This window comes from Mesoplodon mirus (genome assembly GCF_964341445.2).
Source record: "Mesoplodon mirus genome assembly, chromosome: 1".
NCBI lineage: Eukaryota > Metazoa > Chordata > Mammalia > Artiodactyla > Ziphiidae > Mesoplodon > Mesoplodon mirus.
The window spans coordinates 7098814-7126665 of NC_138976.1; the positions used below are offsets into that span (position 1 = coordinate 7098814).

Consider the following 27852-nt stretch of genomic DNA (forward strand, 5'->3'; position numbering starts at 1 on the left):
CCACCCCCTAAGTGCGGTTGAGGCGCGGAAGTGATTTTTTTTCTCTCCTGTGATTGGCCATCGAGATTAGATTGACCCGGGTGCCTGAGTGAGGCGGGGCCGCGCTTAAAGGGATGAGGCGGAGCAAACAGATTTCGAAGGCGCTTTGCGGAAGGAATCGCCGGTGGTCTGAGCTCTCACGTTTGGTTCCTCTGCCTCCACTGGTGCCCACACGGACAAGTTCTTCCCGCCCTTCGAGCGCCCACTTTCCAACGCCACCGCCTCTAACTTCCTACAGCATCCTCCTAAGCACTTGCCACTCTCCACTTTCTGGGGTTGTTTGCAGAAGTGCCACGCCTCCCCTACGAGACGTTGTCTCCCTAAGAGTTGGCGTCAAGTGATTCGGTTCACTGTGCCTTGCACTAAACCCTGGGTTTGGAATCAGGCCGACCTGAGTTGGAATCAAGTTCTGCCACATCAGCTTTCAGGGGTTTACTCAGTTTACTCCTCTGTAAAATGGGAATAGAATTCTTGCCTTGCCTGAGTAACAGGGCTTTGGTGCTGATCATAAGGAAACAGTGTGGCAGCTCTTTCATAACCAAAGAACTGGACACATCTATGTTTTTTTAATGTAATTATCAGTAAGGTCACATTCTTTCATTCATCAACAACTAATATTTCTGTGTGCCAGCCCTTTGGCTGGATTGGGAGCGCAGTGGTGGACAAGATACATATAATTAAGATACTTAATTACAATCTTATGTGATATTGCTCTAATGGTGGAAACTCAGGAATATGGGGATTCCCAGGGACACCTGCGCTCCCATGGGGAGGTGAGAGACTCCCGAAAGAAAGTGACGTCCAAACAGAAACCTAAGGATGACTAAGAGTTAACTGGGCAGAGAGAAGAGGAAGGAGTGTTCAGGAACAGCATGGGCTGTGTGATCCAGAGGCAAGAGCGAACTTGGCATGTTGTTTGTTTGTTTGTTTGTTTTGGTCATACCCCGCATCATGAGAGATCTTGATTCCCTGACCAGGGATCGAACCTGTGCCCCCTGCAGTGGAAGCACAGAGTCTTAACCACTGGACCACCAGCGAAGTCCCCAAACCTGGCATCTTTGACTCAAGGTGGCAGAGAGAGGGGAGAGTGGTAGCTGATGAGCCAAGGAAGTGGCAGCCAGAGCAAAGGAGAGCAGGCTCCACCACTGAACTGCCTGTATCTGGGGCCAAATCCACTGCTTCCTCCCCTGTGTCCTTGGGCAAATCACTTAACTTTTCTAAACCTTAGCTTCCTAAAATGAGGAGAATGATGGTTTCTGAGCTTTTATGAGGACCTTAAGTGATTATTCACTTAAAAGTGCTCAGTGCTGGGCCTGGCATGGTCTTAGGACATTTTGGCCATTGCTATTAGAAAAAGTGCAATAGCCAAGCAGAAAGCTAGATAAATAGATGCAACATACGGACTGGGACAGCTACAAGATCAGGAGTAACTAGCACCTACTATCTCATTCTCTCTCTCTCTGTCTCTCTCTCTCTCTCCTTTACCCTGTTGTTTTTCTTCCCAGGATCTGACCTGTTATATATCTGTTTATCCAAGAGGTGAAGAGCCTTGTTTTGTTCACTGCTGCATCCACGGCACCTAGAACAGCCCCTGGCACATAGTTGGTGCCGATAAGGTCTTTCTCCTTGACCAAACCAGAGTCAGGCTCCTGTGAGCCAGCCCTCTGCGTGACTAGGTGCAACCTTGAGCTTCCATCTTGTAGAGTCCAGTTTTAACAAGAATTCTGCAGGGTCAGTTTAGTAAAATCCCCAACCCTGGGTATCTGATCACCCTCCACATTTGATCAAATTCTTCATCCTCCATCCTCAATATCTTAACCCCCTAGCCTGCCTTCAGCAAGAATCTCACTAGCCTTGATGTTTCCACTTAGTCATTTTCCATCCACTGACATCCCCACTCTGCTCATTGTGTATAAATCTCCACTTGTCCTTGTTGTATTTGGAGTTGAGACCAATCTCTCTCCCCTACTGCAAACCCCCCACCCTGCACTAGGCTCTCTTGAATAAAGTCTTCCTTACAGTCTTTAACAAGTATCATGAATATTTTTTTCTTTAACCTTGCTCAGTGTGGTTATTGAATGAATGAACATGTAATACATTGATTTATGGCTGTTGAAAGATGATATGATTGTATGCTGGCTAAATAAATGATATAGCCAGCTACAGACAGACACTGGTAAGTCTGATCAATACAAATAGAAATACATAGTGAACACATAGAAACACACAAAGAAACACACAGAGATGATGAACAGCAGGTGTGTGAGTGACACGAAAGTTGATGATGGCTCCATGTAGATGATAATGCAGATCAGTAGTTCTGAACCTTTGGTGCACATTTAAGTCACCTGGAAGCTTTTCAAGACTCCACCTGCCGGGCTCCACCTGAACTGAGAGAACCAGGGCTGGGAGTGGGCCCAGGGATTTTTTCATAAACCTCCAGATGACTTGAAGCTCACTCTGGACAGACAGGCTGGGGTAGAAGATGGGGAACTGGTATAAGTGCAGGGAGATAATCGAAGCCAGGAATCCAGGGGACAGAGCCAGAGAGGAAAGGGTACCAGTTCAGGAACAGCGCTCTCCACTGGGTAAGAAGATGAAGTCTAGAGGTAGAGAGCGGGGAGCAGTGGAAACAGGTAATAAGCCCCTTCCAAGCCCCATGGGAGGGGGGGGAATGTATATGCAGGCCATCCTTTTGCCTGTTTGGGGCTGTGAGAAGCTGGTTCAAGGTCAGCACATGTCCAGGCCTGGAGGGTAGCATGTTCCTCCACCTGGGCTGAACGGAAGCCCCTCTTTCTCTTCTCCTTCCTTCCCCTTAACTCCTCCACACACCCTCCCCCAGCTTTGGAGAACCAGAGGGTTTCCGGGGGCCAAATAGCCATTCCCCAGCGGTGGAGGACCAGTCCCCAGCTGGCCTATCCCCTGGCTCAATTGTCCTTACTGTCACCAAGGTCGGGGCAGAAGAGGAGGGGGGCTAGAGAGGTCAAGGTGGTGGTGATGGTCGGCTCAGAAAGATCCAGGTCAAAAGACGCCGAGAAATAGGGAGCCAGAGGGCCCAGCAGGCCAGAAGGATGCGAATCGACAAAGGGAAGAGGCACAAATGGGCGGGGGCCACAGGACAAGGAAGCGAGAGGCCGGCCCGGCGGCGGCCGCAGGGGGCAGCCGCGAGCAGCCTCAAGCAGGGCCCCCTCCGCCCCGCCCCGCCCCGCCCCCCGGAGGCTCCTCCCCCGCGGCCGGTACCCCCTCCCTGCGCGCTTGGGCAAGCTCGACGGAGGCGGTTGCGGTTGGGCCAGGCGGGCGCGCTGAGGGCCAGAGCACCGGCAGCAGGTGGGCGCGGTGCGGGCTGGCGGCGGCGGGCCGGGGGCTGCCGGGCGGCGCTCGGGCCGGACGTGGCCGGCCGTGCGGAGCGCCATGGACTTCAACATGAAGAAGCTGGCGTCGGACGCGGGCATCTTCTTCACCCGGGCCGTGCAGGTGAGGCCGTGCACCCTGGGCCCCGCGCGGCCGGCGGGCACCCCTGCAGCAGAGCCCGGGGCCGCTGCTCCTTCCCCGCTGCGGAGTCGCCCTAGCCGCTCCCCCCCCGCTCCTCCTCCTTCTGCGGTGCCCAGTAGAGAGAAAGAGCCCGGGGCGGCCGGCCACACTGGCCGCACCCTCAGCGTGGCCCAGGCCTGGGGAGTGAGCCGGGCCTGCCTCGGCCCTGCTGCCGCGGGGGAGGTGTCAGCCTCCACCATTTCGACCCGCCGGCCGGGTAGTCCTGCTGTCCTGGCGCCCGCCCCGCCCCCGTGGGGGGCTCCGCTGAGGAGGGCAGAGGGCCCCAGGCGGTTCCTGTCTCCTTGCCCTTGCCCAGCAGTGACTCTGACTCCCGGCAGGCGTTTGGAGGCCTGAGTTCCAGGCCTTAGGACTCGTGCACCCGCCCTGACCCCTTCTCTGAGCCTCAGTCTCCGCACCTGTGCAATGGACTGGTGGTACTGATTCCCTCAGGTCCCTTTTACACGCTTGGATAGTCAGTCCGGAAGCCAGGAGGGCTGGGGTTATTTCCTTTCTGCTCCGTGCGAGGCCTGTTTCTCTTATTTCCCCAGGCCCCGGGGGCTGGCTGGGTGCCCTCCTTGGGAAGCTGTACAGTGGGTGATGCTGGGATTAGAACAAGTCCTATCCATTTGGGGATAAGGGAAAAAACAGAAGCAGCTGAGTGTAATGGTGAAGACCGGGAGTCAGCTGTGGGTGTGGATGCCCCCTCTTGTGACTTTGAAGACGGGGGCTTCACCTCTCTGGGCCACAGTTTTTCAGTCTGAAAAATGGCCTTAGCAGTCCCTCTCTCCCAGCATGGATGTGAGTGTCCCAGGCACTCCACGGGAACATGCGCACTAAAGGCAAGTCATTCTCCGTGTAACGTGGTTAGTATTGCAGCTGTGCAGCATGTGACATTAGGCAAGTCTCGCAGCCTCCGTGTTCCCTTCCGTCAACCAGGGGTCGCACCAGTCTGCCTCCCAGGGTCGCTGCAGCCTTGGGGCGTGGCCCGTCACAGCGCTCTGGGAACAGATTCTGTTGTTTGTCCTTGCCCTGGTTGTTGGTTCTCTGGAGGAACCCAGCCCCAGACAGTCTCTTGGAAGCCCACATGCCCATGTTTACTAGAAAGTACAGTGTCCCGTTGAGGATTTGTGCCCCAGAGAGGGTTTGCTGCTCCGTGTTCCAAGCCCTGCCGGGGACCCCAGCCCTAGTGGGGATGCTAGCAGCCTGGAGTTCATTGGCCAGCCCCTGTCCATCCAGAAGGGAGGGAATTCTCCCCAGTGTTGGTATGGCAACCACTTTATCTCCCACATCTGGGAAGAACCTGATCTGCCAGTTTCCTGCTACTCTGGGGCCCTAACACCTGACCTGGCCAGGCCTGCAGAGCCTGGGGTATGGGGAAGCGTGGTCCCTGTGGCCTCTTTTCTCCTGGGTGGGTGGCAGGCCCACTGGTTCGCCCATACTGGAGTGGGAGCCAGCGCCCAGGCCCCCGCCTCCAGGGTGGAGGAGGGAGCTGGGAGCTTTATAAATAGAGGCTTTCTCTGGCCCTGCACGCCCACCCCCTGCTGCTGCCGTGTTGCAGGGAGCAGCCTCCGAAGCCTGGGCCCTTCCTCTTGGCAGGGATGGGGCAGGGTGGCAGCCAGAAGAGAGAAGGGCTTGAAATGTTACCTGGGCAGGAGAGCACACTCAGGGGACCCTCCTGAGGCCAGTCTGCCCTGGGGTAGGAGTCAGCCAGGAGGGACGGGGGGTGGTTTATTAGTAATGTGTGGGCAGCTCCTCTGCGTAGGTGCCACCTGCCTACGCACGACCTGCTGGGTAAGCGCTCAGCCCCTCCATGTGTCGAGGACACTTTTAGGAGCCTCACCTCATCCCCATCCGGTAGGGAACTGGACCTTGGCCCTGGGATAAGAATCCGGAGGCCAGATCCCTTTTGCATGGGAGATTCTAGGATGGCTTCTCAGTCCCCGAACTGTGCCTTGACGGTCAGGAGGGGTTTGCCGAGTTGGTCCAGGTGATGGGAACAGCCCAGCTAAGGGCACCCAGACAGGAAAGCCTAAGGCGTGTTTGGGTAAGATGCCAGTGGGGGTGGGGGTGGGCAGTGGAAGAGCCATACTAATGCTCTTGGTAGCAGTATTACTAATAGCGGTGGCAGGAGTGATGATAATAAAAGCCAGGGAGGCTGTGGCATCGTTCTCATCCGAGCCAGGCAGGCAGCGGTGAACGTGGGAGGGATGCCCAAGATGTTGGGAAAGCCCGGTAGGACTTTGAACCCGGGTGGGTGTGTGGTGTGAGGGACGGGTGGCCAGGTGGCCCGGCGGGGAGCGCTGCCATTAACCTGGGTAAGAAGGGGAGATGCTGAGGTGCACACTGAGGGTGACACAATCACCTGAATCAGACTGGCTGGTGCCATCAGGGTAAGGATGTCCCTAGGTGGCTCCTGAGAGCCAAGGAGGGACCTGAGGGAGACCTTTTATTAATGACGATGATGACGCCAGCTGACGTTTATCAGGCCTATACTGTGTGCTGACCCCGAAACCAAGCACCTTCCAAATATTCTGCGAGATAGGTCCTGTTATCCCCGTCCTCCGGGGGGAAACTGAGGACCCGAGAGGTGACTTTGCCTCTGACCCTCGATTTTCTCATCTGCAAAATGGGGTAATGCTAACCCCTGAAGGGTCTGGGTGAGGCGAGGCCTGTTCAGGGCCTGGCTCCGGGAGGCCCCAGCTTGGGGAACGTGAGGAAGAAGAGGAGTCGGGAGACCGGGAGGAGGCCAGGAGCGGCTGGTTCCCAGGTGAGGAGCCGCAGGCTCTAACCCTGGCCCACCCAGCTCTGCAGAGGGAAACCCAAGCCCCCATGCATAATTGATGGCTGCCGAGCTGGAGCAGCCCGGCAGGGCAGCCTGACCACCGGTGGTGCCTCCTGCCCCTTGCAGCTGGGCCTGTCCTTGGCCTCTGGATGACTCACCGCTGCCTAGTCATCTGGGAAGGGCCTCCAGACCCCCAGCCTACGTGACTCCAGCACAGCCTGCCTCTTGCTCAGTCTCAGCGGCATCTCCTGTGAAATGGGAAACTTGGCCGGCCTGAGGGCAGTGTCTCCTGTTGTCAGGGCTGATCTTACTCCTGCAGGTCTTCACACCTTTGCTGTTTGCCTGTGACCTCCCCTTGGCTGGACAGGGCCTTTGAGATCAGAGAGGCCAGGACTTGGGCTGGTTTCTGGCTTTTCTTAGGTGGCCCCCATGGTTTCTGCCAGCTCTGAAGGGGGACCCTTGTGACATCCTGGTCCTTTCCTGGCCATGGGGCGGGGCTGCCGAGCTTTCTGGGCCCTGGGCGTGCCCAGCAGTTGGCTCTGATGAGCTGGCGCTGTTCCCCACCTACCACTCCAGGCAACCGGAGGCCAGCCATGTGGCCATCCTCCCCCCCGCATTCCCCTTCCTTCCCAGCCATCTCTCTGCGCATCAGCTCTTAACAGCATCAGCACTTACTCTGAACACTGACTGCCTGCCAGATCCTAGCCTTCATGTCTTATCCACATCTTTTTTATTTCATTCTTACAACCTATGAGGGAGATGCTATTACTTATTATTACCATTTTCAGCTTAGGAAACGGATGCTCAGAGAGGCAAAGCCACTTGCCCAAGGTCACACAGCTCATCAGACTGAGACTTGAATCAAGTCCCTCTGATTCTGGAACCTGGGTTCCTCTGACTTCCTCCCTTGGTATCCCCTTCCCGTGGCTCCCAGCTGCCCCTGGAACATCCTGATAACCCCAGACCTTGCTCTGTGCCCCTTTTGTTCCCTGAGCACTTGTTACCAAGTGCTTTCCTTCAGAGTCAGGCTGGGAGGACCCTTAGTGATAGGCTCCCAAGGGTTCCTTACACCCTAAGTTGTATGTCTGATTTTGTACAGATGTGCTTTTTTGGGGAGAGGGAGTCTGTATCTTTCATTGGATTTCCAAAAGGAGCCATGATCCCCAAACTCTGGTCCAACCACCTCATTTCACAGAGGAACAACCTGAGGCCCAGGGCAAGGTTGCATCTTGATCAAGGTCACAGAGCAGGTCAGGGGCAGAGCAAGTTTCTTGACCTTGGGGCCTGAGTTCCAGCCAGGTGGGAGGGGTAGATGGGTGGGGCAGGGGTGCTCCTCCCGTCCCCCTTTCTGAGCCCTCCACCCTGGGTGCTCCCCCCACAGTTCACAGAGGAGAAATTCGGCCAGGCCGAGAAGACCGAGCTTGATGCCCAGTTTGAGAACCTTCTGGCCCGGGCAGACAGCACCAAGAACTGGACGGAGAAAATCCTGAGGCAGACAGAGGTGTTGCTGCAACCCAACCCCAGTGAGTGGACACGGGCCGGCCCCGGGCTCGGGGCGGGAAGCTGCGGGCAGGAGCCCCAGCTGCTGAGACTATGCAGGTGGGCCTGGGCGGCAGGTGGGATTTGGGTTAGACTCTTGGGGCTTAAGGCTGCTGTTTTGGGGGCGTCCCAGTTAAAGAAAACAGCAGACTCAGTGTTGGGCTCCAGGATGTGCTCTCTGGGACAGTGGAAATGCTAAGTGTCGCCCAGAGGAGTTGAAGAAATGCCTAGAAACTAAAACACAGTTGGGAGAAGAGGCAGGAGAAACGGGAGCCAGTCCACTGGAGGGAAGGCAGCAAGGCTCAGGGATGAACGAGGACTTGCCGAGAGTCACACGCAGCACGGTGCAGGCAAACGCAGCTGCAGGAGAACCTGTGGGAGGAGAGGGCTGGCCTGGGGTCATGAGACTCGTCTGCCTGTATGTCTGCTGTTAGCTGAGTGAGTATGCTGAGAGCTTTCTGGGGCCAGGCCAGGGCATCGCTCACGTGTGTGTTATGCCCTGTAAATCCATACGGTAAGGAGGGAGAAGTTGGGGGGCGGGAAGGAGTGGCAGTTGCCTTCAGGCCCGTCACCTGCAGCTGTGTGACCTCGGGCAGGCATTTCACGTGTCTGAGCCGTGGCTTCTTCCTCTCTAGAGTGAGGGCTTCGTGGGGTCAAGTGCCAGTCTCACACACTTGAGAATCAGCAAGAGAGTATTCTGGAAGTCACCAGGCTGGGCGCCCCTGGGGGCAGGCCCTGGTCTAGACCTGTTTCTGTCACCACGGCTTTCATCCTTGGGCTCCTCCCGAAGAGCTCTGGGGCTTTGGCTGCTGTTTCCCCGCAGGTGCCCGAGTGGAGGAGTTCCTGTATGAGAAGCTGGACAGGAAGGTGCCCTCGAGGGTCACCAACGGGGAACTGCTGGCTCAGTACATGGCAGAGGCAGCCAGTGAGCTGGGGCCCACCACACCCTACGGTGAGCCAGTCCCCACAGCCAGGGTCGGGGGTCACGGTCTCTGGCGCGAATCTTCTTCCCTCCCTTCTCTCCTTCCTTTCTCTGTTTTTTAATTTGCACACATGATACCTGGATTCATTCTGCTTGTAAACACCTCAATCAATGGAGATGAAAATAGAGTAAAAAATAGAAGCCTCCCGGGACTTCCCTGGTGGTCCAGTGGTTAAGACTCTGCGCTCCCAGTGCAGGGGGCACGGGTTTGATCCCCGGTCGGGGATCTAAGATCCTGCATGCCGCACAGTGCAGCCAAAAAAACAAACAAAATAGAAACCTCCCTTACCCAGTTTTGGTTTGTGTGCATTTTTTAATGGGATCATATTAGGTGTACTGTTCTGCAACCTGATTTTTAAACTTGGCGTTGCACTACAGATAACCTGTTTACAGCACTTAGAGAGTCACCTCAGTCTTTATTTTTTAAGTTTTATCTAGGTACAATTTATACACTATAAAGTACACCTGTTTTAAGTGTATCATTTGATGATTTTTAGTGAATTTACAGAATTGAACAAACATCCCCCAATCCAATTTATGTATTTTTTTAAATTTTATTTAATTCATTTTTTAATTGAAGTATAGTTGATTTACAATATCGTGTTAGTTTCAAGTGTACAGAACAGTGATTCAGTTATACACACACACACACAACATATATATATATTTTCAAATTCTTTTCACTTTTAGGTTATTACAAAATATTGAGTGTAGGTCCTAGTGCTATACAGTGGGTCTTGTTGGTTATCTGTTTTATATACAGTACTGTGTATATGTTAATCCCAACCTCCTAATTTATCCCTCCTCCCACCCCCCCTTTCCCTTTTGGTAACCATAAGTTTGTTTTCTGTGTCTCTGAGTCTGTTTCTGTCTTGTAAATTAGTTCATTTGTATCATTTTTTAAGATTCCACATATATGTGGTATCATATGATATTTGTGTTTCTCCCTCTGGCTTAACTTCACTTAGTATGATAATCTCTAGTTGTGTCCATGTTGCTGTAAATGGCATTATTTCATTCTTTTTTTATGGCCAAGTAATATTCCATTGTATTTATATACCACATCTTCTTTATCCATTCACCTGTTGATGGACATTTAGGTTGCTTCAAGGTCTTGGCTATTGTGAATAGTGCTGCAATGAACATTGGGGTGCATATAGCTTTTCCAATTATGGTTTTCTCTGGATATATGCCCAGGAGTGGGATTGCAGGATCATATGGTAGCTCTGTTTTTACTTGTTAAAGGAACCTCCATACTGTTCTCCATTGTGGCTGCACCAGTTTACATTCCCACCAACCGTGTAGGAGGGTTCCCTTTTCTGCACACCCTCTCCAGCATTTATTATATGTAGACTTTTTGATGATGGTCATTCTGACTGGTGTGAGGAGATACCTCACTGTAGTTTTGATTTGCATTTCTGTAAAAATTAGCGATGTTGAGCATCTTTTCACGTGCCTTTTGGACATCTATATGTCTTCTTTGGAGAAGTGTCTATTTAGATCTTCTGCCCATTTTTTGATTGGGTTGCTTGTTTTTTTGATATTGAGCTGTATGAGCTGTTTGTATATTTTGGAGATTAATCCCTTGTCAGTTGCATCGTTTGCAAATATTTTCTCCCATCTTGTAGGTTGTCTTTTCGTTTTGTTTCCTTTGGTTTGGTTTCCTTTGCTATGCAAAAGCTTTTAAGTTTAATTCCCATTTGTTTATTTTTGTTGTTGTTTCCATTACTCTAAGAGACGGATCCAAAAAGATACTGCTGCAATTTATGTCAAAGAGTGTCCTGCCTATGTTTTCCTCTAGGAGTTTTTTGTTTGTTTGTTTGTTATATTTATTTTTGGCTGCGTTGGGTCTTCGTTGTTGTGCGCAGGCTTTCTCCAGTTGTGGTGAGGGGGGGCCATTCTTCCTTCCGGTGCACAGGCTTGTCATTGCAGTGGCTTCTCTTGTGGAGCGTGGGCTCTAGGCATGCAGGCTTCAGTCGTTGTGGCTCTCAGGCTCAGTAGTTGTGGCTCACAGGCTCTAGAGCACAGGCTCAGTAGTTGCGGTGCACGGGCTTAGTTGCTCCGTGGCATGTGGGATCTTCCCAGACCAGGGCTCAAACACGTGTCCCATGCATTGGCAGGAGGATTCTTAACCACTGTGCCACCACGGAAGTCCCTTATTGCCATTTTGTTAATTGTTTTGGATTTGTTTTTGTAGGTCTTTTTTCTTCCTTTCCTCTTTTCTTTCCTCTTTTCTTGTGATTTGATGACTATTTATTTCTTAAGGGTTTAGGATAGATGGATTAAACGTTTTTTAAAATATTTATTTATTTATTTGGTTGCGTCGGGTCTTAGTTGCGGCACGAAGGAGCTTTCAGTGTGGCACGCGGGCTCTTCGTTGCGGCATGTGGGCTTCCCTCTAGTTGTGGCGCGCGGGCTCCTGGGCACGTGGGCTCTGTAGTTGTGGCGCGCGGGCTCCAGAGTGCATGGGCTGTGTAGTTTGCAGCACACAGGCTCTCTCATTGAGGTGCGTGAGCTCAGTAGTTGTGGCGTGCGGGCTTAGTTGCCCCATGGCATGTGAGATCTTAGTTCCCTGACCAGGGATTGAGCCTGTGTCCCCTGCATTGGAAGGTGGATTCTTTACCACTGGACCACTGGGGAAGTCACTGAGGACTATCTTCAGTGTTGCGTTTGGAATCCTTTTTCTTTTTCATGTGTGTATCTGTTATAAATTTTTCATTTGCGGTTACCATGAGGTTTTGCTATAGCAGTCTGTATATCTACATGATTGTTTTAAGTTGCTGGTCTCTTAATTTCAAATGCATTTCAGATGTCCTGCACTTGTACTCTCCTTCTCTCACAATTACTGGTTTTGATATCCCATTTGTGTGTGGATGATTTCCTACCTTTACTGTATGTTCACCTTTACTGGTGAGCTTTCCCCATTTCGTAATTTTCTCGTTTCTAGTTGTGGCCTTTTCTTTTTCGCTTAGGGAAGTTCCTTTAGCATTTATTGTAAAGCTGGTTTGGTGGTGCTGAATTCTTTTAGCTTTTGCTTGTCTGTAAAGCTTTTGATTTCTTCATCAAATCTGAACGAGAGCCTTACTGGGTAGAGTATTCTTGTTTGTAGGTTTTTCCCTTTCATCACTTTAAATATATCGTGCCACTCCTTTCTGGCTTGTAGAGTTTCTGCTGAAAAATCAGCTGATAGTCTTACGGGGATTCCGTTGTATGTTATTTGTTGCTTTTCCCTTGTTGCTTTTAATATTTCTCTTTGTCTTTATTTTTGTCAGTTTGACTACTATGTGTCTTGGTGTGTTTCTCCTTGGGTTTATCCTGTATGGGACTTTCTGTGCTTCCTGGACTTGGGTGACTCCCCCAATCCAATTTAAAGAACATTTCCATCACCTGCAAAAAAGAAACTTGTGTCTACTTATAGTCAGTCCCACTCCCACCCCCAGGCAACTAATGTGGCTTTGTTATTTTTCGTTGTTGTTTTTGTCGTTTTTTATAAATTTATTTATTTATTTGGCTGCATGCAGGATCTTTATTGCGGCACACAGGCTTCTCTCTACTTGCATGGCATACAGGCTCCAGAGCGCGTGGGCTCAGTAGTTGCAGTGTGTGAGCTCTCTAGTTGTGGCACGTGGGCTATAGAGTGTGTGGGCTCAATGGTTGCAGCACATGGGCTTAGTTGCCCCGCGGCACGTGGGATCTTAGTTCCCCGACCAGGGATCCAACCCAAGTCCCCTGCATTGGAAGATGGATTCTTAACCACTGGACCACCAGGGAAATCCCAATGTGGTTATGTCTCTATAAATTTGCCTTTTCTGAGTATTTCATATAAATGGAATCAAGCGATATATTGGTTTTTGCACATGGCTTCTTTGTCTTTGAGGTTCATCCATGTTATGTGTTTTAGGATTTTATTCCTTCTTACTGTTGAAGAGTGTTCCACTCTATGGTCTGATCTCATTTTCTTTGTCCACTTACCATTTGAGAGACATTTGGGTTGTTTTGCTTTAAACAGTTCCATATGAACTTTTGTGAGGATATATGTCTTCACTTCTACTGGGTGTATACCTAGGAGTGGAATTGCTGAGTCATATGGTAAATTTATGTTTAACATTTTTTTTAAATTTTATTTTATTTTTGGCTGTGCTGTGCAGCTTTCAGGATCTTAGTTCCGCAACCGGGGATTGAACCCTGGCCCTCGGCAGTGAAAGTGCAGAGTCCTAACCACTGGACCACCAGGGAATTCCCTGTGTTTAACCTTTTAAGAAATTGCCAAACTGTTTTCCAAAGTGGCTGTGTGATTTTACATCCCACCAGCAGGGTGGTGTATAATTTCCGGATATTTATGGATTTTCCAAGTTTCCTTCTGTTGTTGATTTCTAATTTAATGTCGCTGTGGTCAGAAAACATACTTTGCATGATTTTAATCCTTTTAAATGTATAAAGACTTGTTTATGGCCTATAGTGTATGGTCTCTACTGGAGGATGTTTCATGTTCACTTAGAAATTGTACTTTATGTTGTAGGGTAGTGTTGTCAGGCCATCTTGGTTGATAGTGTTGTTTATCTTCTATATCCTTGTTGATTTTGTCTTATTGTCCCATCCTTTATTGGGAGTAATGAAGTCTCCAGTTATTTCTGTTGACCTGTCTATTTCTGTCTTTATTCTGTCAGTGGTTGCTTCATGTATTTTGGAGCTGTGTGGTTAGGTCTGTATGTTTATAATTGTATATCTCCCTGTTGAATTGACCCTTCTATCATTGTAAAATACTACTCGTTGTCTCTAGTTAACATTTTTTGGTCTTAAAGTCTGCTTATCTGATAGTAGTACGACCACTCCTGTTCTCTTATGGTCACTCCTATTCTCATATTGTTATATGCAAACAGGGGCATGTATCTTTTTCTGTCCTTTTATTTTCACCATACTTATGTCTTTAAATCTAAGGTATGTCTCTTATAGAGAGCATATATTTGAATCTTTTTTTAAGAAATCCAATCTGACAGTCTTTGCCTTTTGATTGGAGTGTTTAATCCATTTACATTTAATGTAATTGTTGATGTGGTCAGATTGCCATTTCGTTATTGTCTCCCTGTATCTCAGGTGTTTTTTGTCTGATCCTCTGTTACTGCCTTCTTCTGAGTTATATAGATATTTTCTAGTGTAATATTCTAATTTCTTTGTTGCTTTTTTTTTTTTACTTTAAAAATCTTTCTTAGTGGGTTTTTATTTTTAATATTTATTTATATTTATTTTGGCTGTGCCAGGTCTTAGTTGCAGCATTCAGGATCTTCACTGCGGCATGTAGGGTCTTTAGTTGCGGTATGTGGGTTTCTTAGTTGTGACATGCATGGGGGATCTAGATCCCCGACCAAGGATCAAACCCATATCCCCTGCATTGGGAGTGTGGAGGTCTTACCCACTGGACCACCAGGGAAGTCCCTCTTAGTGGTTTTACAGTTTAAATTACAATATGCATTTTAACTTAACACAGTCTACTTTGGAGTAGTACTAACTGAATTCCAGTAAAGGGTAGAAACTTTGCTCCAGTATACCTCCCTTCTCGCCCTCTTCCTTTGTGCTCTTGTTGTCATACATATTATATCTCAACAACACAGTTTTATAATTATCATTTTCTGTCGTTGTCTTTTAAATCAATTAAGAACAGTTGATCTTGTCTTTTCTATGTGCCTATATAATCACCTTTACTGGTGCTCTGTATGTCCTTATGTAGATTCAGGTTACCATCTAGTGTCATTTCACTGTAACCTGAAGTATTTCTTCTATGGCAGGTCTGCCAGCAATGAATTCTTTTAGCCTTTGTTTATCTGGGCATGTCTTTATTTTGTGTTCACTTTTGGAAGACAGTTTTGCTGTATATAAAATTCTTGGATGAGAGTTTTTTCCTTTCATGCCTTTGAATATATCCTCTCACTATCTGGCCTCCCTTGTTTCTGATAAGAAGCCAGTTCAAACCTGCTGTTGAACCCTTCTAGTGATTTTTTCATATCAGTTGTTATACTTTTCAACTCTAGAATTTTCATTTCTTTTTTATAATTTTAATCTCTCTTTTTTTTTTTTTTTTTTTTGCGGTACACGGGCCTCTCACTGTTGTGGCCTCTCCTGTTGCGGAGCACAGGCTCCGGACGCACAGGCCCAGCAGCCATGGCTCACGGGCCCAGCCGCTCCGCGGCATGTGGGATCTTCCCGGACCGGGGCACGAACCCATGTCCCCTGCATCGGCAGGCGGACTCTCAACCACTACGCCACCAGGGAAGCCCTATAATTTTAATCTCTTTATTGACATTCCTTATTTGAGAAGTCATTGTCATCATACTTTCCTTAAATCTTTAAACATCGCTTCTATTAGGTTTTTTATTTTTTAATTATAGTTGATTTATAGTATGTGTTTCTGGTGTACAGCATAGTGATTCAGTATTTTTGCAGATTATATTCCATTATAGGTTATTACAAGATAATGGCTATAATTCCCTGTGCTATACAGTATATCCTTTTTTTTTTTTTTTAATTTATTTTTGGCTGTGTTGGGTCTTCATTGCTGTGCATGGGCTTTCTCTAGTTGCAGCAAGTGGGTGCTGCCCTTCATTGTGGTGTGTGGGCTTCTCATTGCAGTGGCATCTCTTTGTTGCAGAGCACGGGTTCTAGGCACGCGGGCTTCAGTAGTTGTGGCATGCAGGCTCAGTAGTTGTGACTCACAGGCTCTAGAGCACAGGCTCAGTAGTTGTAGTGCACGGGCTTAGTTGTTCCATGGCACGTGGGATCTTCCCAGACCAGGGTTCGAACCTGTGTCTCCTGCATTGGCAGGTGGATTCTTTTTTTTTTTTTTTTAAGTAAATTTATTCATTTATTTATTTTTGGCTGTGTTGGGTCTTCATTGCTGCACATGGGCTTTCCCTAGTTGTGGAGAGAGGGGCTACTCTTTATTGCAGTGCACCGGCTTCTTATCGAGGTTGCTTCTCTTGTTGCAGAGCACGGGTTCTAGGCACGCGGGCTTCAGTAGTTGTGGCATGTGGGCTCAGTAGTTGTGGCTCGTGGGCTCTAGAGTGCAGGCTCAGTAGTTGTGGCACATGGGCCTAGTTGCTTCACAGCATGTGGGATCTTTCCAGACCAGGCATTGAACCTGTGTCCCCTGAATTGTCAGGAGGATTCTTAAGCACTGTGCCACCAGGGAAGTCCCTATATCCTTGTTGCTTATCTGTTACATATATAGTACTTTAATCCCATAACCCTAATTTGTCCCTCCCCACTGTCAGGGTTTTGTTTTGTTTTTGTTTTTTTACTTATTTGTAATAGCTGCTTAGAAGTCTTTGTCTGCTAGGTCTAATATCTGGGCCTCCTTGGAGATAGTGTCTGTTGATTGCTTTTCTTTCCCTGTGTGCTGTCCGTACTTTCCTATTTCTTTGCATGTCTTATAATTTTTGTTGAGTTATTACTGCTGTTTGTTTGTTTGTTTCTTTAGAGACTTGCCTGAGCTAATTGTTTAGAGTCTGTGTTCTCTGCAGTATGCAGCTACTGATGTCTCTATTTGTTTTTCTTTTTAAATTATCCTTTTTATTTTTAAGCCTAGCTTCCTAGGGGTTTCTTCCAGGTCAGCATATGTTAGTGGTCAGCCAATGATTAATCAGAGGTTGTGCTTAAACATCTTGCACCATGAAGGCTTTACTGATGAATTTATGAGTGGGCTGGGGAACACACTCAAAGTTCAAGCAGTTTACGTGTCTGCCCAGCTTTTAGTTTGTGAATGTGCAAAGCATCCCACTAGCCAAGAATGAGCTGATAGCTGGGGTTCTCTCCCATCTCTCCCGAGTGTGCTATACACATGCATAGCCTTCCAGACCACCAGAGATAGCTGGATTTTATCAAGGCCCACTATGACTATCTCATTTCCCAGATCTCCTGTTAAATTTCCGGCAGGTCTGTTGATTGTTCCAACCAATATTCCAGCTTCATGTTAGCTGTGATGTTGCTGATTATTTGCCACTGAGATCACTATTGTTTGTGACCCTGTCCCATGGGTTTCTTTGTGTTCCAGCCCAAATCAAGTCAGCCCCCTCAGGGCTTGCCCCACCCTGCTAGAGCTACAGCACCACAGAGCTTGAGGAGATGGGAGTATCCCCAGGCCAAAAAGCCACAGGCTCCACTGTTTTTACCAAGGTCCAAAAGTTCTGGAATAAATGCTTCTCAATTTGTTATTTGCCTTAGGTTAACTTCCAGAGCGCAGAAATCATTGTTTTTGAGAACTGTGTCCAGTTGTGGTTTTTTAAAAAGGATATTCTTTTTTTTTTTTTTTTTTGGTCGGGGGTGCTGCACTGCACAGCATACAGGATCTAGTTCCCAGACCAGGGATTGAACCTGGGCCCCCTGCAGTTGAAGCGTGGAGTCTTAACCATTGGATCACCAGGGACGTCCCTGTGTCCAGTTTTATTATTGCTTTTCGGGGAGAGGATTTGCTGAGCTCCTTCCTCTGTCATTCTGAAAGTCCCCCCCACCACACGTCTTTTTAATGGCTGTGTAGCATTCCGTTCTTCGGGCATCTCACTATTTATTTGTCGATAGGCATATGGATATGTAGCTTTTCCACATCTTCCCAGGCCAGCCATTCTGCTCTTGCCTCTCAGAACATCTCTCTCTGAGCTCTCCCCTACTTCCTGGGGGTCAGAGCGGCCTGATCCCGACCCTTTTCCTCACCCCTCCACTTTGTTTCTCAGGGAAGACACTGATCAAGGTGGCAGAAGCAGAAAAGCGCCTGGGAGCCGCAGAGAGGGATTTTATCCACACGGCCTCCATCAACTTCCTTACACCCCTGCGCACCTTCCTGGAAGGGGACTGGAAGACGATTTCGGTGAGGGGCCTGGGGCCACGTGCTTCCTGGTAACAGTGGCAGCCCTCTCCTCATAGCTGCTGAGCCCAGGCTCTCCTACCATGCTGGGACCCGGCACTCCTAGGACCTCCCCAGACATGGCTTTTGTGGACTGAGTGGCCTGGAGAGGATGACTCCCCCCATCCAGGCCTCAGTTTCCCCGTCTTGACCAGATGGTCCTGGGGGCTGGTCCTGTCAGGGCCAGGGGTCTCCCAGGGCTGCCCAGGTCTCACTGTTCCCTGTTCCCACCCCCTCAGAAGGAGAGGCGGCTCCTCCATAACCGGCGTCTGGACCTGGATGCCTGCAAAGCACGGCTGAAGAAGGCCAAGGCCGCAGAAGCCAAAGCCACGGTAGGTGTCCTGCTGGCCTCCTGCCCCCACCCCGGCCCTGGTTGGAGCCAAGGAGGGGGTGAAGGGACCTGGTGTTTGGCATGACTTCTCTCCCCTGTCCCTGCCTGGAGAGGCCTGGCTGGGGGCTGCTGCTCTGGGCTGACCACTTCAGGTCACGCCTCTCTGCCCCACCTGCAACGGACCCCTGGCGGCCCAGAGCCCTGGGACCCAGGGCAGACGTTGATGGGGTGGGCGGACCAGCAGTGCCCCGACCTGGGCTCAGGGCAGCCCGCAGCCTCCCCAGACAGACAGCCAGTTGGCTTCTTGCATGCCCCCGCCCTGCCCTCCCTGGGTGCTCGGCTGTGCTCCCGGCTCTGCCCAGACGTGGCTCCCCCTACTAACTCCCCCACCTGCTGCTCCAGCGCTGGTCGCAGGGTGCCCTGTGCTCAGGCTCCCCTGTGGTGGTGCGGAGGGCCCCGGAGCTGGACCGCCCGCCTGCCCAGGGGCGTGTCTGAGGGGCCCTCTGGGAGCCCCACGGCACTGGGTAGGGCCTGGGCTGTCTTCGCTCCCCCTTCACTCTCGGCTCACGGAGGCCTGTTCAGCCAGGCCGATGGGACACAGTGTGGGACACTTTGACCAGGGCTAGGCCAGGGTTGGGAGAGCTGGGCCTGAGGGTGGCCAGGCTGCTTGGGGTGCAGGGCCACCGAAAGGCTCTGGGGAGGGAATCCCTAGGTCAGGTCCAGGGCACGCCGTGGAAACATCCGCCCCGGGGTCCCCGCTCCCCTGAGAGTTCCAGCCTCCAGCCCTCCTCGCGTTCCCCTCCCTCAGTGTGGCCACCTGGGGCCGCGGAGCCTGGGCAGTGCGTCTGGCGAGAGCCGTGGGCAAGGTCCCGGCTCATCCAGTTGTGTGGGGTCCAAACTGGAGGCGGGGGCTCAGCCACTGGAGTCTTGCTGGCTTGGGCAGGATGATCTGTGTCTGTCTAAGTCACCTGGACAGGACAGCCTCCCCGCCACTCAGGGGTGGACCACCTCTCTGGAGTAACTTGGCCAGGACAAGCTCTTCCTACATCAGCCAGGTGGGGGAGCCCTTCCTTAGCTACTGGGACTGCACGACCTCCCCTCCAGTTGGTTGGCCCAGAGTCTTTGGCTTGGGCAGGACACCCCGTCCCGAGCTGGGCCCTGGCAGCCCAGATACAGCATCCCAGAGGACTCCAGCCCAGCAGTGCACCCTGTGCTTCCTGCCCCTCTCAACACACACACACACACACACACACACACACACACACACACACACACACACACACACACACACACACACACACACACACACACACACACACACACACACACACACACACACACACACACACACACACACACACACACACGTCAGGACTCCTTCCAGAGGGCAGGGTTGTGTGTACCTCCGGCCGGGACCCCGGGGGCCTGCTCCTGCCTGCGCTGTGGACTCACTAACTCTTTGTTTTTGTTCCTTTCCGTTCTGCTTTGGGTAACTTGGCTCAGTGTGAGGGAGATGTGAGTATACCTGTCCCACGTGCTGTGCTGCTTCTGGTTTGCCCATCTCGGCCTCGGGCCCACAGTGCCGGGTCGGCCGGGGACGTCCTCGGGGCGTTTTGCAAGCAGCTGGTCTCCCCACCGGAGGCTCTACCATGCGTAGCCTCTGCTTCGGGGGGACGCCAGGCATTGGAGCCTGTGAGTCAGCTTTTTGCAAATGTTGAAAGCCTGTCACTGTGTCCATCCATGCATCCGTCTGTCCATCCTCGTTGTGGGGAGGGGCCTGGTCCTTGCTGCAGGAGCGAGAGACGTGGTGTGCGGAGGTTCTGGACGGAGAGAGCTGGGCGGGGCGGGCTTTGTTGGGAGGACAGTGGGTCTAGCTGGGGCATCTGAGTGAGGCTGGGGCCCCGGGAGGAGGGGCCGTGGCCGCCGGGCCAGGGGCTGGACCCGTCTGTGGCTTGCCCCAGGTAAGGGCCCCGATGGCAGGCATGTCCACCCACTTAATCTTGGTCTGGACTCGCCTTGGCCCGCCTCCTCTGCAGGTGGTTGGCTTGGAGAGAAGCGGGGGGCTCCGTGTTGTATCTGTCTGTACCCTCCTGTCCGTGGGGTCGGGGGCTCCTGGCATCTCCCATGAGGGTCTAGGGCGGCCTCCCGGCCCGGCCCCGGCCCCGCGTGACCCCCTCCCCCCATGAACTCTGTTCCCCGCCAGACGGTGCCTGACTTTCAGGAGACTAGACCTCGTAATTACATTCTCTCGGCCAGCGCCTCCGCGGTAAGCGCCCCTGCCCCGCCCCGCTCCCCCTCCCCTCCCACACTCGGGCCTGACGTGCAGCGAACTGGAGCCAGAGGGGCAGGTAGGGGCCGCGCCCCTGGTCAGGCAAGTCCTGTCCACCTACCTCTGCCCTGTGCCCTGTGCCCGTGTTGCCGGCCTTGCTTCTCCCTGCCCAGCGCTGAAGGTGAGCCTGGCCCACTGCGTGGCACAGCCCGGTGCACTTGGGGCGGCAGCGGCACCCCCTCCAGGGCACCTGAGAGTCTGCCCAGCCCCGACCCCCACAAAGCAGGCACCGCCCCCTCCCACACTCACCATCCCGGAGCGCCCGGCCATGCGGCCCGGAGGAGAGGGAGGAAGTCTGGGCCTGGCCTGCCATGGGGTCATGGGGGACAGGGTCGGCGCTGTCCATCCAGCTGCCTCCGTAGCACATCTGCTAGGTGTCGTGGAAGTGCTTGAGACTAACAGGGAGGGTGGGAGGGCACAGCCGGGTCGGGGAAGGAGCCACCTGGGCCCGAGGCCCAGAGGTTGGAGAACAGAGTGTGTCCTGAGCTGGCCTGAAGCTGAGCGTGAGGGCAGGGCAGGGGCTGGGACTCTGGAGGTGGGATGGGCGGGGCTGGATCAGGAAGACGTTGAATGTCTTGGTGTCTTTTCTTCCTACAGCTCTGTTGAGATTTGTGGTATTTACTGTTTAGTTTGGGAAATAGGCAGATCACACCTATCCCATCATGCCTGTCGAAACCACCGCTGTGTCTTTCTCTGCCTCTCTCTCTCTCTGTCCCTTCCACCCCCCCCACCCCCCACCCCCCCGACGGGTGACAACCTTCCGCAAAGACCCTCTGGCTCTTCTCCATCTGTCATAAGCATGTTGCCGTGTGCAGTCATTTGTCCTCGGGGGCGTGAACCACAGTGTAGTCCACCGGGCCCCTGTGGCTGGGTCTCTGACGTGTGTCCACGTGGAGGTTGCTTCCCATGTTGTGATTTGCTAAACGGCACTGAGGTGGGACACCTCTGTCCAAGGGCTGGCCTTGTTTTGCTTTCCGCATTTCAGGTCACATCTTAGGGTAGCAGCGGGCAGGAGAAATGGGTCTCCTAAGCCGTGGTGGGGGGAGGGGGGTCTTTCTTCTTTAGACTCTGGATGACACTTCCCGCCCCCCTTCCTGGGCCGAGTGGAAAGAGGACTATCCAGGAGGGTGGAGACGGCCCTGTTTTTTCCTTGTGCCTTTGAACCCCAGTGTGACTCGGGCACGAGGCTGCCTTTCTCTGCCGAAGGACAGAAAGGTTCAGTGACTGGTCCAGGGTCACACAGTCCTGCCTCCCAGCCCACCAGCCTTAGCCAAGTGTCAGGGTGGGGTGCGGGACGCTCAGTCTCCCTTGAGACCCCAGTCAGAGCCTGGGGACTGGCACTATAGGAGAACCCCAAGTAGGACTCCCCAGCTGGCTGTCCCCCCTCCCCGCATGTGGCATGTGGGACTAGATGGACTGATGTCGGAGCCCCCCCTTTCACACCAGGCCTCACCCCAGCCTCAGCTCCTCGTTGGGCTGTGGGGAGGGAGTTGGGGAGAGGTTGGGGTCTCAGGGAGCTGGGGCAGGGCCTGGGCTCTGGGGTGCAGCCGTCCTCCCCTCCCCTGCTGACCGGTGCCCCCCTCCCTCCCCCGCTGACCTGTCCTGTTGTGGTCTCCGCAGCTCTGGAATGATGAGGTGGACAAGGTAAGAGGGAAGAGGCTGCAGGGGGTGGGCAACGGGGGTCCAGGCTCACCTGCTGCCGTCGGGGGCAGGTCTGTTTCTAGTTCTGGGCTCTGCCCTCACTTGCTGGGGCCACGGTAGGGGTTGTCACTTCCTCTCTGCCCTGTTGCACACAGTGGGCCCTCCGGAGGCGACTGTTGGTTGGATTTGTCCCTGATGCGTGGTGGCGTCAGATGGGCAAATGAATGAGTATGAAAGGCCAAGGCAGGGTTCCTGAGGCTCTGTCTGCTTGTCCAGGAACTGGCCTCAGGAGGGGGTGGGGTCCAAGCGGGGCTGTCGCTCCTCCAGTGGTCAGGGCTTCAGGCTTGAAGTCAGGAGTGGGAAGTGCACTCCTGCCACCGATGTCTGCATCCCCGGGGGGAAGTGACAACTGCCACAGAAGGGAAGAGGAGGCCGCTCCTGGGCGGCTTCAGGGGCGCGGGAGAAGGCTGGTGGGAGGGAAGCTGGGGGCGGTTCTTGTTCTCATGCTCATGCCCCGCCCTTCCCAGGCTGAGCAGGAGCTCCGAGTGGCCCAGACAGAGTTTGACCGACAGGCAGAAGTGACCCGGCTCCTGCTGGAGGGAATCAGTAGCACTCACGTGAGTCCTGCCCCCGGTTCCTCCTTCTGCCGTCCACCGTCTTCTTGCCGCCCCTCGTGTCCCCGTGAAACTAGTCCATATTGAGGCAGAGAGTGAACCTGGATCTCGAAGGCAGGTGGGGAAGGGTGCACTTGAGTCCGCAGTCTGTAAGGATGGGATTTAGCCTCGGCAGAGCAGGTCCCAAAGGGTGGGTACCTCCCTCCAACCCCAGGGAGCAAGTGGCCTGGGCAGAAGACATCGGAATGCCGGGCCAGGGTCTGCAGAAGACGGGATGGGGAATGGGATGTGTTGGCCCCTTGCCTCCCGTCAGCCATGGGCGTCTTCCCCGCAGGTGAACCACCTTCGCTGCCTCCATGAGTTCGTTGAGTCTCAGACCACTTATTATGCCCAGTGCTACCGCCACATGCTGGACCTACAGAAACAGCTGGGCAGGTGCCCACCGGGGTCCCCTGGCTCCCAGCCCCGACCGCCCCAAGCTCGGAAAGCCCCGTGACACCCAGGGTGGGGTGGAGGGCTGCCGACTGTGGTGGGACATCACACCGCTCTCTGGGCCTGGGCACCCTATCACAATGACAGCGAGGTGGCTGGCCTTGGGGACTTCTGGCGCGGTTTCTAGAGACTGCGGGGTGGGGGGTGGCGGGGACGGCGGGAGCAGCTCACATTCCCCGTTTCCCTCTTCCCTTCATGCCGCCAGCTCCCAGGGAGCCATGTAAGTAGCGGGGTCTCCTCGTCTCCGCGGCCGTGGACCCAGCTGGCGTTTGGCAGGGCACACGGGACTCCCGGGGGTGTGTGGCTCCCGGCTGCTGAGGTGCGCCCCCCTCTCTCCTCTCCAGATTTCCAGGCACCTTCGTGGGCACCACAGAGCCCGCTTCCCCGCCCCTCAGCAGCACCTCGCCCACCACCGCCGCGGCCACTATGCCTGGGGGGCCCTCTGTGGCCGGCCTGGCTCCTCCGGGGGAGGCCGCTCTCTGCCTGGAGGAGGTGGCGCCTCCTGCCAGCGGGACCCGGAAGGCCCGGGTCCTCTACGACTACGAGGCGGCCGACAGCAGCGAGCTGGCCCTGCTGGCTGACGAGGTGGGCCTGGGGGCCACGAGGACGGGGGGAGGGCCGGCTCGCAGGCGCCGGGAAACCGGAGCTGGGAGCATGGGGCCTGCAGACCCTGCACCGCGGGCTTCCAGCCTCCGAGTGGCCCTGCGGGTGGAGCTGGGGCCAGTCGGGTAGGCGGAGACGGCTCCAGCTCTGAGGAAGCAGCCTCTCTGATCTCTGTAGAGCAGCTGAGGAGGTGAGCGCCCGCCTCAGGAGGTGTCGCTTCCTATGTATCAGGGGAGACCGCAAGTCTGTCCCCTCTTAGGGCTGGGGCCAGTCCTGCCTGGCCGGGGCGTGACCCTCCCTCTCCGCCCTCCTCTTCAGCTCATCACTGTCTACAGCCTGCCTGGCATGGACCCTGACTGGCTCATTGGCGAGAGAGGCAACAAGAAGGGCAAGGTCCCTGTCACCTACTTGGAACTGCTTAGCTAAGCGGGCCCCCTCCCAGGCCCCTGCCCATTCTGGCCTGGGCAGGAGAGGATGGGTGCAGCCCTGCCACTTGTCTTGTCTGTTGGTGACCCAGCTGCTCAGGGTGGGGAAAGTAACCCCATCCCATCCCGCCCCCGGTCCTCCAGCTGCGAGGGGCCCCCGAGGCTGAATGATCCCGGCCCCTCCCCCAGCCCTGCTTCTGACCTGGTGCTGGAGATTCCCCCCCGCCGCCCCCGCCTGCATCCCTGAGCGCCCCAGCCCTCCCAGCTACTGCTAAGGAGGGAGGGCCTGGCTGCAGCAGCTGCACTCAGCGCCTAGGCCCGTGGGGGTCAGTGCAGAAGGCCTGAGGAGGCCCTGGGGCGCACCCTGGGGGAGGGAGCTCCTGCCTTTTAGTTGCCAAAAGCAGCAAAGGGGGAAAGGCAGGCAGGTCTGTGGCAGGCCTGAGGACTGGATGTCGTCCCCTCTGGATGAGCTGGAGCAGAGGGGAGCCTGGCAGGAGAGGCAGGCCTGGGCCATGGAGCGGCATCTCCCCGGTGCTACCCTTCCCCTCCCGTACAGCTCAAGCCAAGTATGGTGGCTGCAGCCTGCACCTCTCCACACTCACTTTTTAACTGATCTTTTTACTCTGCCTGTCTGCTTGCTCTCTAGCCAGTGACAAATAATAAACCACCCTTCGTGCGCATGTTGCCTGGGCTCCGGTCGGGTCTCGGGCCTCACAGGTGGGAAAGGGAAGAGGAGACTTCACATCTGCACCACCCCTCCTTCTGGGGGGAGGGCGTGATGTACAGAGAGAGCAACGCCATGCTGGGGGCCCCTCCCAGAAGCACTAGGGCACAGGGAGGGAGAGCTCTTCGGGCAAAGCCAGCGTCTCCCTTCCTCCCACGCTGCCTGTGCTGCTCAGGAGGGAGTGCTGTTCTACTGCAGCTGCGTAATTACGTTTTGTTTTGTTTTTTGGGGGGGGGGTTGTTTGGGCCACACCGTGCAGCTTGCAGGATCTTAGTTCCCCAGCCAGGGGTTGAACCCAGGCCCCCTGCAGTGGAAGCGCAGGGTCCTAACCACTGGACCACCAGGGAAGTCCCATGAAGCTGCATAATAGGTGTTTTATTCCTAAGAAAAACTTGCCTAAAATCGGGCAGACGAGTGGACTGTAAAATTTGCATGATAGTTTAAGCTTGAGTAATTGACAGCTGACAGTGCTTCCCAGGGGCCCAGCATTGAGCCAAGCACGTTCACGTATATTCTTGTGTCGTCCTCGCAGATGAGGGAAGAAGAAATCAGAAAGTCACCTCCGCAAAGTTCCATAACTGGCAAGTGGCCACGCAGGGACTCTAGCCCAGGTCGGTCTGGTTCCAGAAACTTTAAGTGGTAGCTCTGGGCTACAAGCCAGTTTTAGATTAAGGCTTGTAGCCGGGCCCAGAACTCTGATTAGGTCCCAAGGAGGCTAGAGGCTGGTGGGCCCCACTTCGGGGCCTTCTGAAGGGAGGGGGAGGCACAGAGCTATAAATAGGAGCGGAGCTTCAAGGAAGGCTCTACCCGGTGGTGAGCTCAGCCAGCTGTAAGTGGAGGCACGTGGTAGGGGTCGGGGACAAGACCTGGGCGGGGGCCAAGGAGGCGGAATCTGAGCGCCCACCCAGCACCCCCAACGCCGAGACGTGAACGGAGGAACGTTCGTTAGGTCAGTGGTGGCTATCGCGCCTTCCCCAAACCTCCACTGCACTCTGGGCCCTCGGCCGAGGGAGGCGGTTCGATGCTCAGAGCTGGCTAGTCCTTGGGCTTTGAAGGTACACCCCACACAGTTGTGTATAAACAGTATTTTAATATTTGTATAAATAGACCACAATATTACCCAAAACTGCAAGAACAGAGCGTGGAAAACAGATTCTCAAACCCGTGCGTACAGCCTCTCCTGGTTGCACGTGACACTGGCTCCCCCATCTCTCCCCGGGGCCAGGGTCAAGTGCTGTGGGGAATGCTTGAAGGAAAGGAATACGCCTCTTGGGGGAATTCTGAACATGAGACTGAGCGCAGCAGACTCGTGGCTCCCCGCTGTTGACCTCTTGATCGATTACAAAAATAATGCTGGGCGCTGGGGGCCGGTGGCTGGAGTCGTGGCTACTCTGGGGAGGTGACAGGAGCTGCTCTCAGCCCCAGACAGGCCCCTCAGCAGCACCCCTGCTGCCCAGGGCTGCCATGCAGGCTGGTGGAGAGTGGAAGGCGGGTGGCGGGCCCGAGGCCCTATCTTTGCACGTGCCGGACAAAGGCCTGCACTAGCTGGATCAGAGGCTCCTGACTCTCAGGGCTGACCTTGGAGAGAGAGGTGGACTTGCCCTGAGGCGAGGGAAGGATGCCAGCAGCAGGGGAGCTGGGGGCTCCCCGGCGGAAGTAGCGTGAGAGGCTGGAAAGCAGAGTGCTCTGCGAGAGAGAAAGCACCTGATGAGGCCCCGCGTCCCCACCCTCAGGGCTGGCCGTGGGAAGTGGGGGACTGGGACCTCCTGGGGCCCCTCCCCACCAGGCAGGGCCCCCTACCCCCATCCTACCAGCTCTGAGCTGAGCTCCTGCTTCATCCGCTGCTTGTCCCGGGGGTGTACAGCCGGGTCCCTAAGGTAACGCATTGCCTGGGAGATGAGCAGGTAGAAGCAGTTCTCCATGGTAAACATCAGGAGGGACCTGGAGAAGGGCAGGTTTGGGCGCTGCTGCAGAGAGGGCCGAGCTGGCAGTGTGCGGTGGGCCACGGAGCCAAGAGCAGAGCCAGCCCAAGACGGCCCCAACCCCAAACCAAATCCCAGGAGGGCTTTCTTACTTCAGTGTTCTGGTCCCTTCCGCTTGTGTGCTGAGCCCCACTGCCTGGGTGAAAGGCTCCTTTTTCTTGTCCAGCTGGAGAAAAAGAAACGGGGGTTAAAAAAATAAGGTAACAGTAACAGCTCCAACTCATTGAGAGCTTCCGTTCTGCAGGGCCTACACTAAGCCATTCTATCAGTTATTCATTTAAGTCTCACGCTAATTCTTACAGGTCGGCTCTATCACACTCACTTTATGAAGGGAAGGCTAGATAAACGTGCCCAAGGTCATGGTTAGGAAAACCGGGAAGACTTGGGTTGAGGGGCCAACTTACCTCTCCAAGCATGTTTAGGGCCACGTTCACTGTGGCCAGAAGGGTCCCAAAAGAGGGGGCCACTTCGGAGTCAAAGGTGGGAGTGGTGAAGCTCAGGGCAAACAGGAAGTCGTATTCAGCAAGGTCCAGGGACTGCAAGGCAAGACGAGAGCGATGTAGGGCCCCACAGGACCCAAGCAGCTCTTGGTGCAGAGCAGGGCACAGCAGAGCCTTCACGGCTCCACTGGAGGCTGGTGGCACAGTGTGGCTGGTACCTGATCCAGCAGGATCTGGCACACGTCGGGGGTGAAGTGGCGCAGGGCCGCCAGGGTCCTGCTGAGGATCTTGAGGAGCCCGTACTGGACGGTGTGCAAGGCCCGCTGCTCCGAGGCCTCTGTGTCGGGAGTGGGCTGCTTGGAGGAGCAGGAGGGGGCAGCTGTGGGTGGCCGCTGAGCTCGGGGGGCGACAGCCGAGGGGATGCCCTCCCCGTTTTTGTTCTGGGGGGAGACAAGAGATGGCTGGAGCCCACGGAAGCCAGGGGTGAGGTGGTCCAGGCGGCCGCGGC

The 27852-nt window shown here is 54.1% G+C and overlaps 2 protein-coding genes across 8 annotated transcripts in view; one reads left to right on the forward strand and one right to left on the reverse strand.

Moving 5' to 3' along the window:
* The first annotated feature begins 3285 nt into the window (after positions 1-3285).
* SH3GLB2 (SH3 domain containing GRB2 like, endophilin B2) lies at positions 3286-24337 on the forward strand. Of its 6 annotated transcripts, none has more exons than XM_082612169.1 (12): positions 3289-3513; positions 7734-7875; positions 8715-8843; positions 17594-17727; positions 18003-18095; positions 20298-20360; positions 21489-21638; positions 22044-22067; positions 22592-22681; positions 23013-23113; positions 23515-23755; positions 24033-24109. In XM_082612169.1, the coding sequence occupies exons 1-12, from the start codon at positions 3451-3453 to the stop codon at positions 24063-24065; spliced, it is 1263 nt and encodes a 420-aa protein (XP_082468295.1). In that variant the 5' UTR covers positions 3289-3450; the 3' UTR covers positions 24066-24109. The 6 variants fall into 6 exon arrangements, with proteins under 6 accessions (XP_082468299.1, XP_082468298.1, XP_082468295.1 ...); XM_082612168.1 differs by having other exon boundaries at positions 3290-3513; positions 24092-24337; XM_082612173.1 differs by lacking the exon at positions 23013-23113 and having other exon boundaries at positions 3286-3513.
* Positions 24338-25992: 1655 nt separating this feature from the next.
* NUP188 (nucleoporin 188) overlaps positions 25993-27852 on the reverse strand; it is a 45043-nt gene continuing 43183 nt past the window's right edge. The window contains exons 40-44 of one of the 2 annotated variants that reach the window (XM_082612152.1): positions 27563-27697; positions 27309-27440; positions 26997-27070; positions 26734-26863; positions 25993-26608 (exon numbers count right to left, since the gene is read on the reverse strand). In XM_082612152.1, the coding sequence (XP_082468278.1) occupies positions 26432-26608; positions 26734-26863; positions 26997-27070; positions 27309-27440; positions 27563-27697 (648 nt within the window). In that variant the 3' untranslated portion in view covers positions 25993-26431. Of the gene's footprint in view, positions 26609-26733; positions 26864-26996; positions 27071-27308; positions 27441-27562; positions 27785-27852 lie in introns of both variants that reach the window. The other variant, XM_082612151.1, reaches the window with a different exon arrangement.

Bases quoted from the DNA above. Each gene is read 5' to 3' on its own strand.
- SH3GLB2 (XM_082612168.1), top strand. From the start codon at position 3,451: ATGGACTTCAACATGAAGAAGCTGGCGTCGGACGCGGGCATCTTCTTC. The intron at 17,728-18,002 runs GTGAGGGGCCTG...CCACCCCCTCAG, and splicing joins GGGACTGGAAGACGATTTCG to AAGGAGAGGCGGCTCCTCCA. The intron at 21,639-22,043 runs GTTCAGTGACTG...TGGTCTCCGCAG, and splicing joins CTCTGCCGAAGGACAGAAAG to CTCTGGAATGATGAGGTGGA.